We start from the raw sequence: 14,180 nt of genomic DNA, 5'->3' as shown, positions 1-14,180 counted from the left end.
GGCTGGCAGTTGGACCGTTTGACAACATGGCGACATTTCTGTGACAATATTTAATTAAAATTTATAAAAGCTAAATAACCTAGGGTTTTATTACTACATTGTTTTTATATTTAAAATAATAATTTCCCCCAAAAAATGTCTATTGTTGTAACTAATGGTGGATACCCTTTAAGAAAACATAAAACATCCAAAGTGTGACGCTATTTAAAACTTTAATAAAATGTATCTATTGGAGCCAAATGTGTGCATTTTTGGTTTTGGTCACTAGATGGGGCTGTCGGCTCCAGTATATGAACCAAGAGGTCAGAGGTCGTTGAGAGGTGTTGAATCCGGAAGGGCATACAAGTTTTTGACCGCTGTGGCGGAGTCATTGTTAATACTGTTCCCGTGTATCGTGGAATAAATGTATATTGATCACATATGGTTCATCTGATTGGAACAAATTTGGACAAGAAGAAGAAGAAAATCTGTGGGATTGACTTTACACGCGATCAACAGGTACAACGTTAGCAACGTTAGCAGCGTTAGCCGCTCAGCGCGTCATAACAAGCAGCAACAGATCAACGCTTCACTAGTTCAGTATTAAACTGATAGTATCAATATCGCAATTTATATTGGCGATACTGGGGCTGTATTTACTTGATATTGGATCTATACCAAAGTGTGAAGTATTGCAAACCTCTACTGTAAGGTTATTAAAATGCTAACATCTTAAATCTTTTTGGTATCTGAGAAAACGCTGCTGTGAATTCAGGGGAAAAGGTTCGTTTGCTTGTCTGTCGTGTTTCTTGTAGATATTTGTATTCACTCCTTCCCTTTTTCTGTCACCAATAAACAGCCACACACAACTTTTTATACATTTTCTTTTAAAATGATTATTTTAAATCAAGAAAACATTGTGGAGAAAGCACTAAAATATAAAAATGAGCAGGAAACCATTCCCCAGATTTACTGAGTTCTCACTGGCATCTACACAATTTATAATCTCTGCTGTTCCTGTAAAAATAAAAAATTTAAAAATCCTTCATGTTGCTTTCCTGGACAGCCAAATGTGTCTCAAACTAAAGCATTCAAATCCAAGACTTACTCTAAGTGAACTTATTGAGTTTGAACACATAAGAAGTAATAAAATTTGTTGAATAAATCAACAAATTACAACTGAACAGCTGAAGGAAATTACATACAATCAGTTACGTCTCATCGGTGTTTCATAGGGATTGATGCACAATTACTGGCTTACAAAATAAGATGTTTATTTTTTTAAAAATGCTAAAATATGTTTTTATCTTTCTGCTTTTATTTTAAAAAATTAATCTCAGCAGTCCTTAAGTTGAAGTTACGTTTGTCCCTCTTCAGTCCTCTTTGTCCGTCTTCAGAGGTTCTTTGGACTGAAGCGCCACGTCAGAGCCGACAGACTCATCATCTTCGTTGTCTTCCTCGTCATCATCCTCCGTCTCGTTGGTGACATACGAGCCTTTTTGTCTGGACAGACACCACAGCAAGACGGCGATGGTGCAGAGGAAGACCAGCAGCACCACAGTGATGATACCTGCAAGGAAACATGAGAACAGTAAGGTGTTGAATCTCAACACAAAGAAAATGTTCCATGATTTTTTCTTAAGAAATGTATAAAATGTTGCAAGAACTCCATGAAAAAGTATCAAACCTGGAATGAAACTAATTGAACGTTAAAAATCCAATCTGATCAGGTGAACTGGAAATCAAACTTCCACCAACAGTTTGATTTATTCCAGCAGAGACGAGTCGTAACTCCACTCAGACTACATCACGGTTGCATCAGAAAGAAATTAATCTACAGATTATGATAAATTATATCTTCATCTATATTTAAGAGGAATTAGCTTTTTAAAATGTCATCAATATTTGCATAAGTTGTTTAGTTTTTTGACTCAAAATGAAACTTTTTACTCTTCAACATTTCAGAAAATGGAACCAAAACAAAAGTAAAACTTTCTCACCTCCGATTAAGGCTGCTAAATCCTCTGTGCTGCTGTAGATATCTGTAAAAATAACATTTATTTAATGTAAATTCAAAATGAAATAGTCTTTACTGTAGTTCATAATCTAAACATTAAATCATCAATCTAAAAACATTTATTTTACATGTTTTTATTGTAATAAATTAATTTCTCAGGGGCATCTCTGCTGATAGCCCATGTTGGACCCGTTGCCCCCTGCTGTGGAAACCGCCGCCTGTTGCTATCAGTGTTTTGACACTCATCTCCACGGCGACACGCCCCAGAGGTGTAACACTGATAAGACACTCCCTGCTGTAGCCACATAGACTTATGCATTAACTGCATTTGATGAGCTCAGATTATTCTGTTTGCTAAATGCTAAATGGTTAGCAGCAATTAGCATCTTTTAATTTAGCAGTATTTTCATGTTAGCAATATTTAGACCTTATCCTGGCAGCATTTAACTGCATTTAAAGAGGTGAAATTATTGTGTTTTAAATGCTAAGGTTAGTAGCAATTAGCTTAGCAACTTTTAGCTTAGAACCATTTAGCTAGTCAATGCTTGGATTTTAGCTTAGCCACTTTTGGCTTAGTAGCTTGGAACAGATTTTTATTAATCAGCATTTAGTTTTACTTTTGTATCACTTTTCTGTGTAACTATTAGCTGGGCAGATTTTAGAGGGTTTTATTTGACTAATAATTAGCTTAGCATTGGTTAGATCAGCAATAGTAAGCAGAAAAAAAATGTTTTTTTCTGCAATCTGTGTTGTCATAACTAAACACTTTAAGATTTGACAGGAAAATTAAGCTAAAACATTTTCCAGTTGAAATATTACAGCTTACTAAAAGGCAAGTCCTTTCTCTTTTCTGTGTTTCATTACATCCTTTTCTGTTATAGTGGCTTGATTTCAGGGTTTTCACAGTTATTTTTTATTTGCACTAGTTTTACAAGTAAACATATCAAATTATCCACTTAAAGGTTCTGCAGCTACTTTAGTGTCAATACTAAATAAACTCTTTCTGCATTTATTTATTTTGACATACGGCAGTAATGAAAAAACTAGCCAAAGGTTAACGGGAGAACAACTGATCAAAATTAAATATTTAAACATCACATTTACACTGACTTACAGTCAGAATAGCAGACAGAAGCTGTTCACATTCTCACAGTTTTATTAAATGTGATATATAACAGATGTTGCCATCTGTAAGGAGATGGACGCACCTTTTTTTCCGATCTTGGTCACAAGATCTGAAACGGTTGAATATTCGTCAGTTGATGGTTGAGTCAGAGGAGAGGGAGTCGAGTAAGAGTTCATCTTGACCTGGAGAGGAAATAAACGGGTTTCAGTCGGAGTTTGATGGGAGAGATTTTCATTTCCTTTTAAAATAACGTAAATCAAAACCATTGTTTTCCTTTTTATGAAATTAATTTAATAAAGTGATTTGGTTTTTGTCTTTGATCTTGTTTTGCAGCTGTTGTAAGAAAACCTGAACTTGTTTGCACTAAATTTAGCAGATATTTATATATTTTGCACGCAAACCTCCAAATTTCTGTAAGATAAAGAATAAAACGCTAACATAGATGTTCATATTTGTTGCCTGATAACAAAAGTTGTTTAGTGTGCAAAGGAACAATTAAAAGAATTGAATGTTTTTCACCTCCTGAGTCACAAACCCTAGAGAGACAGTAAGGTTAACTGAGAGCGTTGATGTTTGTCACAATGAGAGTCATGCTTCACTTAACTCTGACAGCTGCACAACATTAGGAGAAAAACAAATGAGCCTCAGTCTGAAAGCTGTTTTTTCTATCAAGTCTTGACTTTAAGATAACAGCAGAAGTCTTAATATATCAGTAACTTTTTACTTCATCAACATATTTAAGAATGATAATCACTTTCATGTTATAAAATGATGAAAACTGAAGCTAAAACTATTAGCATTTAGTTCAAACATCAACAGAGAATGTGATGCAAATAGAAAATAAAGCCAAGAACTTACTATTGATCAGGCTGCAGCAGTTTATGATCCAATAAGAAGAAACAGAGAAGGAGAAAAAAATGTTTTGGACAGTCAGACTCTCAGCTGGGTGTGGTGTTGCTCCCCCGGGTCCAGATCCGGCCAATCGGCGCTCTGACTCCGCCTCTGTGATGCTCCACAGCCTGCAGATGTGTAACTCTGCAGCTCACAGCTTTCTTGCATCATCCTTGTTTATTAATCTGCAGCATTAATGTCAAGCCTCCCTTTGATGCAGTGAAATGTTGATTCTTTTAAAACATTCCCAGGAGAAAAAGTGTTTCATTTCATTTTTCTGCAACAGATTTTCCTGAAGTCAAACTGCAAGAAAGAGAATAAACTTGGAATAAAGCAACTTCTGATCACTTGTTGAACTAAATGTAGATGCCAAAGAAACGTCTCAGCATTTGATGGTAAATTTCAGAACGCAAAAATTATACTCAAGTAAGAGTAGCACAACTTCAACATATTTTTACTCAAGTAAAAGTAAAAAGTAGCAATGCAAGAAATTATTCAAGTGTAAGAAGGTGTTTGGTGAAATGTCTGCTCAAGTACTGAGTAACTGATCAAATGATCAATCATTAAATATGTAAAAATTACATCATTAAATGAACCAAAATATGAAGTTAATTAAAAAAAATTCTATTTTATGGACCAACATGACAATAATTCATAGAAGTAACAAAAATAACAGAATCAGTCAGAAGAAAATTATTCCAAATTAATTTTGTTTTTCAATTTAAAACTTATGAAACTTTGAGAAAAACAGCAGCTGTGTGTGTGTGTGTGTGTGTGTGTGTGTGTGGGTGTGTGTGTGTGTGGGTGTGTGTGTGTGTGTTTGTGTTTGTGGTGGATTTTTAGTAAAAACATGTTTGTTTTTCATTCAGTAGGTAGAAAATCCAGAAATTTTACTCAAGTAAGAGAAGAGATACTTCATAATAAATTGACTCATGTAAAAGTTAGAAGTACAGCATAGTAAAAATACTCCTAAATGTACATTTAAAAAAAAAAAAAAGTTGCTCAGGTATAGGTAAATATAACTACTTCCTACCCAACTCTGTAAATATTAGCATAATTTGGGGTTTTAGTTTAACTTTTTCATCTGTTTTGAATTATTATTGTGCCTTACTTTTACAAAGAGGTGTAAACATTTTAGTATTCATGCTCTTACATAAAATTCCCCTTTATGTATCACATTTAGATTATTTCTGTTTTTACATTTTTCAGAATATCATGTAATCTCAAGGTGTCCAGCAGGGGGAGCTCCTGATCCCCACACGGTGAGTTCTGTCCTTGAATCCAGATGAAGAAAATAAACGTTCATTTATGATGATTAATGTATAAAGATTCAATCTGAAGTCATTTCTTCCCAGGAAAACATCAGCATAAACATAAAACAAATAAAAATATGGAATTAATTAAATATGGTGCTTTAATAAAGAACAAAAACTAGAAACTGCAGGGAGAATCAAGAAAAAATGCTAAATCCAGAGCTTATATAGAAAGCCGTTTAACTAAAAATAACTTTTAAAAATACTTTTATTGATAAATAATTAAGAATACTTCATCAAATAAATAAATGTCCCCATGAAATAAAAACAAAATAAATACATTGTTTTCCATTGGGAGCTTATTTTGTCAATCACAGTTTTATTTATTTATTTCAGAATTTATTTGATGAAGTATTTCACCTCTCATTTATTTATTAATTTCATAGTTTTATTTTGTGAGACTTATTTTGAAAAGCTACTTCATGTTTTTCATGGACTTTTATTTTTATAGCATGTGAGCTAATGTTTAGTTATTTGATTTTGAATGAAACAGCTCTCCATAGAATATCAATAAGATATTTTAATAATCCTGCCTTTGGTTTAACTTCATAACATTGAGCTGAAATGATTCATTCAGTTTCACATATATTTGAATTTAAGTAAAATCTTAAACCATATAATTACATCAAGCTCTCAAGCCACTTAAAAAATTAAATTGTCTTTTTTTACATTGATTTTCATGGGAACAAAACACAGCTGGAAAAAATAATCTGACTTTACTACATTTTTCAGAATAACACTTATGAGGAAACTGGAATAACAAATATTGTTCATTAAGCCTTGATAGCTGTGCATGCTAACATCCTGGCATTTCCAAACTAGCAGTTAGCTAAATTATGACTCTATATTTAATTAATTTCTTCTAACAGCTGAAAAGAAGCAAAGTTATAAAAGTATAACTTTATTATAAGTTGAAAACCAGGAAAAAAACTCAAGTTTTGGTTGACAAATATTGGTCAAATTTGGAAACATTTCCAAAACATTTTTACTTTTTTCTTCTGAATGTGATGAAGTTGCTTTCAAAGCAAACATTAATGGTTAAATCTGCTAAACAGAAAATTGCTGTAAAGTTTTAACTACTCCATTTTATTAGTTGCTACTTGTACTGGAAGCTAAAAGTGTTGCCTCTCGTTGCTAGGTTTCTATTTCTTTATATTTCGCTGTCGCTCCTCTTCGTCTCGCCCTCCTCACTCCTCTTCGTGCTCGAAGAACTCGTGGCAACAGACGGTAACCACGGAGACGAATGTCATGAACTCCTGGAAGTTGCACTCAGAGTCGCCGTCGGCGTCCAGACTCTCCATCAGGCCGTCCAGCGTGGACTGGTCTTTGACGTGCTGCAAGGTCAGAGGTCAGAGGTCAGGAGCCTGCTCTCGTTTCAGCTCTTAGAAAGAAAACAAGCGTTTGAATCACCGCCATCAGGTCTGGCAGCTCGTCGTGAAGAAGATCCTTCAGCTCGCTCTTCTTCAGTTTGTGCTTGTCTCCTTCTCTCTCGGAGTATTTCTGGAAAACGGCGATAATGGTGGCTATGGAGGTCTCAAGGTCAGACATCGTTGACCTTCAGCCCCGAGGAAGAAAGGAAGAAAAACTGTTAAACTTTTTAAAGTTATCAGGATTAATCTGTATATATAATATATACAGTATTTGTTGTATATTAATATATATGACACCATTCTATATCATACATAATTAAAGTTGGGTTATACATCACATGATATATTATTAAATTTGATTCAATAAGATACAATATTCTTAAGTACAGTAGAACATGATGCAATATTACAAAATATTTTGATACAGGATATACAATAATATTATACAATGTAATATTATACCAATTAATTACACAGTATATATTTTTTACACAATAAATTATACCATTTATTATAACACAGACATGATAAATGTCTATTTTAATGTAATATTTTAGGTTATGAAAAATAAAATATCACATAAATGAGACAATATAGTGTGGTGTAAAATAATAAGGTTGTTATTTTACAATATTGCACAATATGATACATTTATATAATTGAATAAAATGTAATAAAAATACAAAATAAACAGTTTTGTACAATGAAAACAGTGCAACGTTATATTAATGTGCAATACATATTAATACAATATTTAACATTCATATAATATGATAGAATATCTTACATTATAATATAATAAAGTACAATACCACACAATGTTTATGTTAATTTGACACAATATGATATTTGATTTATGACACAATAAAAACCCAAAATATACAAAACAACATGTTGGTATACAATAAGATAATTTCATAATGTAATGTAATGATATCATTATATTTGATACAAAGTAAAAATAATAAATAATACTTTAGAAATAATTGCTTTGAACTCATTTCAGACGCAGCGGCTGTCTTCACCAAAGATAAATAAAAACAGATTAGAAACAGAAGAATCAGATACGGAACAACTCTCATATTTAAACAAATTAAAATCAAAAAAGTAAAAGTTTGGGTTAAAAAAAGACCTTAAAATGTTGATATATTTTAAAGTATATAACATTATTTACCTGCTCTGCAAGACATTAATTCTGTATATGACTCCAGTGTTTTGCAGTCTAAAGGTTTGTTGTGCTTACCGTAGTTCAGATGCAAAGTGACGCTGCGTTTCCAGACAGTGGAGGCAGCCGCTGCGCTGCAGGCTTTAAACAGACCTGGGGTCAGCCATGCTGTCGGTCAAACCGCTGACCAATCACAGCCCAGCGCCTCCCCTCACTCCACTGCCTCTGCAGAAACAGCCTCAGCTTTCTGTCAGAGGCGTTTAGACCTCAGCAGCAGAAACGCACCGATCACAGTTTTCTGGCCGATCATCGATTACCGATCTTTAAAAATCCTGACCAGCCACTTCAGATTTTGCCCGATTATAGTTTTTTTGTCTGATATGTCGAAAATACAGCAAAAAAAATTGTTTGGTTGTAACATTGTTACCTGTCAACACGCAGACATGACCTGGTGGGCGGGGCTAACAGTCACACCTCTCTGGGTAGTAACTAGTTACATTTAGGGAAAAATTTTACTTTTAGGAGTATTTTTACTACGCTGTACTTTTAACTTTTACTTGAGTAATTTTATTATGAAGTATTTCTGCTTTTACTTGAGTAAAATTTCAGGATTTTTAAACCCCTGAATGAAAATTAAACATGTTTTAACCAAAAATTCACCATAAACAGACACACATCTGCAGTTTCAGTTAAAGTTTAATTATTTTATTGAGATAAACTGATTTGGAAACTGTCCTGATTTTGTTGTTTTTTGTTACTTATTTATATTACTGCCATTTAATACCAAACTTTATATTTTGGTCCATCTGGTTCAGTACTTGATTAGACTTTTTACCAAATAATTTGGTAATTTTACTTTTAGTTGAGTATAAATATGTTGGAGTTTTGCTCATTGTTTTGGGTTCAACAGAAAAGAACAGAGGTTGACTTTTAAACTTCTGTGAAGCTGGTTGATCAACGATCTCCCAAGATTTAGGAAATCGGTTCAAATTAGCTGGCTAATGACTGTTTCTGTTTCCCTCTGATGAAAACAAAAACAGTCATATTTTTTAATCTCTCAGTTTGGTCCAGTTCTGGTCGTGTTTGAGCCACAAAGGCTGGTTTCAGAGGAAGTGGCTGGCTGTGCATATTAATGAAGTCTCTCTTTTCACAGCTCCTCTTGGCCAGACGTGTGCCCTCCACCGCCCACAGAGCGCAAACTAACAGCCACACGTTTTCCTCAACAAACTGGGAAAATATTCCCTATTAAATCTGGATTTTGACGTTTTTAAATCGACGTTCTGGTGATGTGTGGGCATCGTGACAGAGCAGGTATCAGGCTGTCTTCTCCAAACAAAACTCGCCTTTGTTTGGTGATGAACGCAGACGACTGCCGGCCGCTTCATTGTTCGCCTCAAACAATCCGACTCTGTGCAGGAAACTGGACCAACTTACTGGAAACCAGCGCCACACGTTCAGGCCCACTGGTTTCCAGCGTCTCACTTTAGCTGCTGTTTAGTCTGGCTGAGAGAAAGAAACACAATCAGTGCAAATCTGTCACTTTAACTCACTTAAATTTTTCTTTTAAATAGAAAATTGGAATAATAGAATATTGGTGTGTAAATTGTCCTAAATCAAAAATTATATTATGAAACAATAAAGAAATAATCAACTCATTAGAGTTCTTACTTCAAATCTTTGAAGAATCTTGAATTAATGAGCTACAACAACATTTAGTTGATCAGTAAAGTATCGTTGAATTTAACTTTTAAAAATACATGACTGGAAATACTCACTTATTTCAGATAAGCTGCTGCTTTTTAACCATTTTTTACATAATTTTATGATTGTGCCTCCTGGTTTTTCCCGTATTGTTGCTCATGTTGGTTAGTTTTCCTCTCAGGATTAACTGGTGACTGTTGTTGAAGTTTGTTTTTTTATCTGGCAGCTCAGTCCAGTTTCTCCTGACACCCTTCAGCTCCAGCTCCTCTTTGTTCCTCTGTGTTTCGTGTCTCTTTCAGGATTTTCTCTCCTGGGAAACAGCCGAGGCCTCCTGGGAGCCAGCCGGGCTCCATGAGCTCAACCGTCTCCACAGCAGCCAGCTGGCATCTCCTGCCAGGCTGGAAAAAGCTCCACCGGGTCGCTGAGTCACCAGACAAAGCCCGCTGCTGTTTTGGGTTGTTTTGCTTTTTATTCTAAGATTAGAACATTCTACCTTTCAGTCGTTTCACCAACATTTTTGGAGGACATGAGGCATGCTATTTGAGTCTGACAGAAAGAATAAACCTTCTACGAAAGATAGAAAAGACCTTATATGTTTCTACCAGTAGGGGGCAGCAGCGTGTTGAACAATACTTTATAGTAAAATCTTTAAATATACTTTAATTTTTATCATTTTATAGATAACTAGTTACGTTCTGAGTTAGTTTTATGAGTTTTTTTCTTTTGTAACTAAATGTGATCAAATCATCGAACAGATTAGTTTGCATATTGACTTTTTATGATTTGTTTTTGTAAAACTGATGAAATTATGTTAAAACAGATCCATATATAGTAGTTTTAATTATTTGTAGAATAAATATTTAACCGGGACAGCTGTAAATAATCTGTGATTTGAAAACGCATGACTGGAAATACTTAGAGAGAAGTAAATTAATATTTTGTAAACATTTATTTCCCATGTTGGCCTTTTTATTGCGATTAATGTAAAAAAAAGCACAAAAAAAACGTCAAAATTTTTACAAACTTTGAAGTTCTGTTAAAACAGAGCTAATTCCTTTAGAAGAAAATAAATGAAGTATTTTCTTTTAATACATTTTAACTTCCTGGAATGAAAGCGTTGTTCTGCTTCTAACCGCTAGATGGCAGTGTCTGACATCCAGCTCTTATTTACGGTCGTTTCGTAGCTTTTGCAGATCATTTTGGATGGATTTCAACAGTGTTGTATAAAGTACTGAAATCTCAGAGTCAAGTAAAAGTATAAGTACCTCTCCAGAATATGACTTTGGTAAAAGTCGAAGTCACTGACTGAAATGTTACTTGAGTTAAAGTCTTAAAGTATCTGAAACTTCTTGTACTTAAGTATGGAAATTACTGTAAAAATGGATGTACTCAAGTAATGTAATGAAAAGTACAAGTAAAAAGTAAAACAAAGCAAATGCAGTTTGAATGACATTTTTTATATTTTGGTAAACTTGTCAAATACACTTAAAATAATGTACACAACCAAGTGCAGGCAAAATTAAACCTGCTAATAGATATACCTGCAGGCATCATTTAGTTAAGAAAATTAGGTGCTTTACCTATAGCACAAGGTTAACTTAACCTGCTTTACAACTGAACCAGCTTCTTAGTATACCCTCCAGGACAGAAAATACAAAGTTTTTGTAAGCCTCAAGTTTTCCCTTCAAGTCAGTGCTGAAAATGAGAAAAATAAATAGTACAGAAAATGCGGCCAACATGAAGAAAAAGAGCTGTTACGATTACTCTACTTCACAAATCAGTGAATCAGTCAATGCTACAGTCAGTAGGTGGTGCACACAACTGGTCATTATGCAAAAGAAAAAAAGAATTGGGAGGGAAATGCAGCTTATTGGCATCTGTAAACCTGGTTTTGAACTTGCATGCCTTTCCTATATTCGTTAAATTTAGTCTAAATTGCTATCGCTATGGCTTCTGTCCCCCCTTGAACAGAGGAGTCTAGGTAGCCTGCTACAGTCAACATTAGGCCTAAGCTAAATACACCACGTATGGAACTGAAACAATGCCAAACAAAGTTCATTTATGGTCAAGATTTCACAGTAGTGTCTAGTGACCAAGCTATAGTTACTGAAGCAGGAGGATTATAACCATTTCATAAGACGTTACCTCGATGGTAGGGTGACCAGACGTCCTCTTGTTCCCGGACATGTCCTACTTTTCAGACCTAAAAATCGTCTGGGATTTTGGTCAACTGCCTCAAAACACATTACAGCTTACAGTGCATTGTGATTACATTGCCACTCCGTTCCACTACTCCATTCCAGGTTCCTTTGTATGGCAAATTAATCACGCCCTTCTCCCCAAATCCAATCACGTTGCATTATGTGTGCGAGTGTGTGTAGGAAAAGTAAAGATAACACCCCCCCCTCTCATCAAAACCTAAATTGAGGTATTCAGCTGGATAATGTTCAGGTTGGCACCTTAACACTTGCTTGTCAACCTCTCTGGATGTCCACTCAAGGCATTACAACACCAAATTATTATTTTCTTTGCAGTTGTGAAACGTTTAAAACTTCCCATATTATTTCATTCCTCATAAATCATTTGCTTACTTAAACAAGCCACTCTAAAGAGAAAACTGTTCTCTGAATTTAGAAAACTAAAACTACATCAAAATCTTGCCTTATGCGATGATCATGACTTCTCTACTGTCAGACAGACCACAAAACAATCCTCACTCCCTCCTTGCATGAACTTCCTCTCACCTACTTTTCTTTCCAGCTTTTAGATAATTCATTATTTTTCATTTTGTTTACTAACTCATTTATTTATCTATCTATACTCTATATCTTCAAAATCTTCTTTTTATTTTCTTTCTGTATTTGGTTGCTTAAGAGGAAAGGAGATCAGGCTTTTTCTGTTGTTGCTCCTCTTCTATGGAACAATCTACTTTTCCAAATTAGATCTGCCCACAGCCTGGATCATTTTAAATCGCTTCTTAAAACTCATTTTTATTCCTTGGCATTTAATTGAACTAGTGTTTTGATACTCTGTTTTTATTCATTTGTGTTATTGTCATTCTTGTGCAGCACTTTGGTGCAGTTTTATGCCTGTTTTTAAAGTGCTATATAAATAAATTTGACATTGCTTTTTTCTTATAACTCCTACCTGAGCTCCTCCCTGCTCTGCTGCCTGATCTGCTTCACTCTTCTTGCTCTCCTGTTTTATCCTAACTTTTCTGATTTCCTTCTTCTCTCTTTTTAGCTCCTCCATCCACTTTTCTAACTCGCCCATTCCTTCACTACTCATATTTTTTTTGATTTGATTTTTGTTTTCTGTCATACTTCATCCTATAACTCAGTCAGTTTTTTTGAGTGTTTAATTGGCCCTGAAAGTTATATTTTTCTATCAATTTATTTAAATTCTTTACTGAGTTAGGGTTTGGTCTTTCCATAAACTTCCAGTCCTTACACTGGAGTTTATCTTTCGTTGTTAATTTGCTATTCCCTTTTCCCATTTTGAGCAATTTAGTCAATTTCGTTCCAGTCTTAAAAACACATAGGGTGGACTCTAAAAGACTGGATAAATTCTTAGCAGGACGGTGATCAATCCCCTGTTGTGGTAATTCTCTCTTCAACCTTTTCAGGTGGGAAATTCTTGCCTACATGCATCCACCAGAGGTTCACCGTTTGCACTCCTGCCGTTTGGTATGAGGACAAATACCTAGTGGTATTTAAATTCCTCCAAGTACATACACACTCACACTCACACTCACACTCACACACACTTGGTATTACGGGTTTTTCAGTTTACGCGGACTCCGCCATCCTTCTGTTACGGATTTTTCAGTCCTTCTGTTACCAATCAGTGCCTAGGATTCATGGGGTTTTACACCCCAAAGACCCTCAATCGTTCGCTCACTTTTTAATTTAAACGCTACTCACTTGTCCCCCCTTCACGGACGTCCCGTCAGCCGTTGGTTTCCAGCAGGCGGGTCGGAGACACAGTCCTGGAAAAGATGTGAGACTCCTAGGGGCCTGCCGTGGCCACGGTCTTCTGATGTCCGTCTCTCCCGCTGGAAACCGCAGGCGTATCGGACTCCAGCTTCGAAGGAGCAATTTATCCATCCATCCATCTTCTTCCGCTTATCCAGGGTCGGGTCGCGGGGGTAGCAGCTTCAGAAGGGAGGCCCAGACTTCCCTCTCCCCGGCCACTTCTTCCAGCTCTTCCGGGGGAATCCCGAGGCGTTCCCAGGCCAGCTGAGAGACATAGTCCCTCCAGCGTGTCCTGGGTCTTCCCCGGGGCCTCCTCCCGGTGGGACGTGCCCGGAACACCTCACCAGGGAGGCGTCCAGGAGGCATCCTGACCAGATGCCCGAGCCACCTCAACTGGCTCCTCTGGATGTGAAGGAGCAGCGGCTCTACTCTGAGTCCCTCCCGGATGACTGAGCTTCTCACCCTGTCTCTAAGGGAGAGCCCAGCCACCCTACGGAGAAAATCCATTTCTGCCGCTTATATCCGCGATCTCGTTCTTTCGGTCATGACCCAAAGCTCATGACCATAGATGAGGGTGGGAACGTAGATCGACCGGTAAATCGAGAGCTTCGCTTTTTGGCTCAGCTCTCTCTTCACCACGACGG

At 35.9% G+C, this 14,180-nt stretch overlaps 2 protein-coding genes across 2 annotated transcripts; both read right to left on the bottom strand.

Annotated features, from left to right (window-relative positions):
• Positions 1-934: 934 nt before the first annotated feature.
• Positions 935-4,155, bottom strand: gypc (glycophorin C (Gerbich blood group)). The gene is made up of 4 exons (XM_032556907.1): positions 3,981-4,155; positions 3,205-3,304; positions 1,980-2,021; positions 935-1,549 (listed from the first exon to the last, which is right to left on the bottom strand). Exons 2-4 carry the CDS (start codon positions 3,296-3,298, stop codon positions 1,353-1,355), a joined length of 333 nt encoding a protein of 110 aa, XP_032412798.1. The 5' UTR covers positions 3,299-3,304; positions 3,981-4,155; the 3' UTR covers positions 935-1,352.
• A 2,052-nt stretch (positions 4,156-6,207) lies between these two features.
• On the bottom strand, positions 6,208-8,079 carry s100b (S100 calcium binding protein, beta (neural)). The gene is made up of 3 exons (XM_032557162.1): positions 7,940-8,079; positions 6,737-6,881; positions 6,208-6,660 (listed from the first exon to the last, which is right to left on the bottom strand). The coding sequence occupies exons 2-3, from the start codon at positions 6,872-6,874 to the stop codon at positions 6,514-6,516; spliced, it is 285 nt and encodes a 94-aa protein (XP_032413053.1). The 5' UTR covers positions 6,875-6,881; positions 7,940-8,079; the 3' UTR covers positions 6,208-6,513.
• Between the last annotated feature and the right edge of the window lie 6,101 nt (positions 8,080-14,180).

The sequence above is a fragment of the Xiphophorus hellerii genome, chromosome 24 (genome assembly GCF_003331165.1).
Source record: "Xiphophorus hellerii strain 12219 chromosome 24, Xiphophorus_hellerii-4.1, whole genome shotgun sequence".
Taxonomy (NCBI): Eukaryota; Metazoa; Chordata; class Actinopteri; order Cyprinodontiformes; family Poeciliidae; genus Xiphophorus; species Xiphophorus hellerii.
Note: the sequence above shows the minus strand (reverse complement) of the source record. Positions and strands in the feature narration are given on the sequence as shown.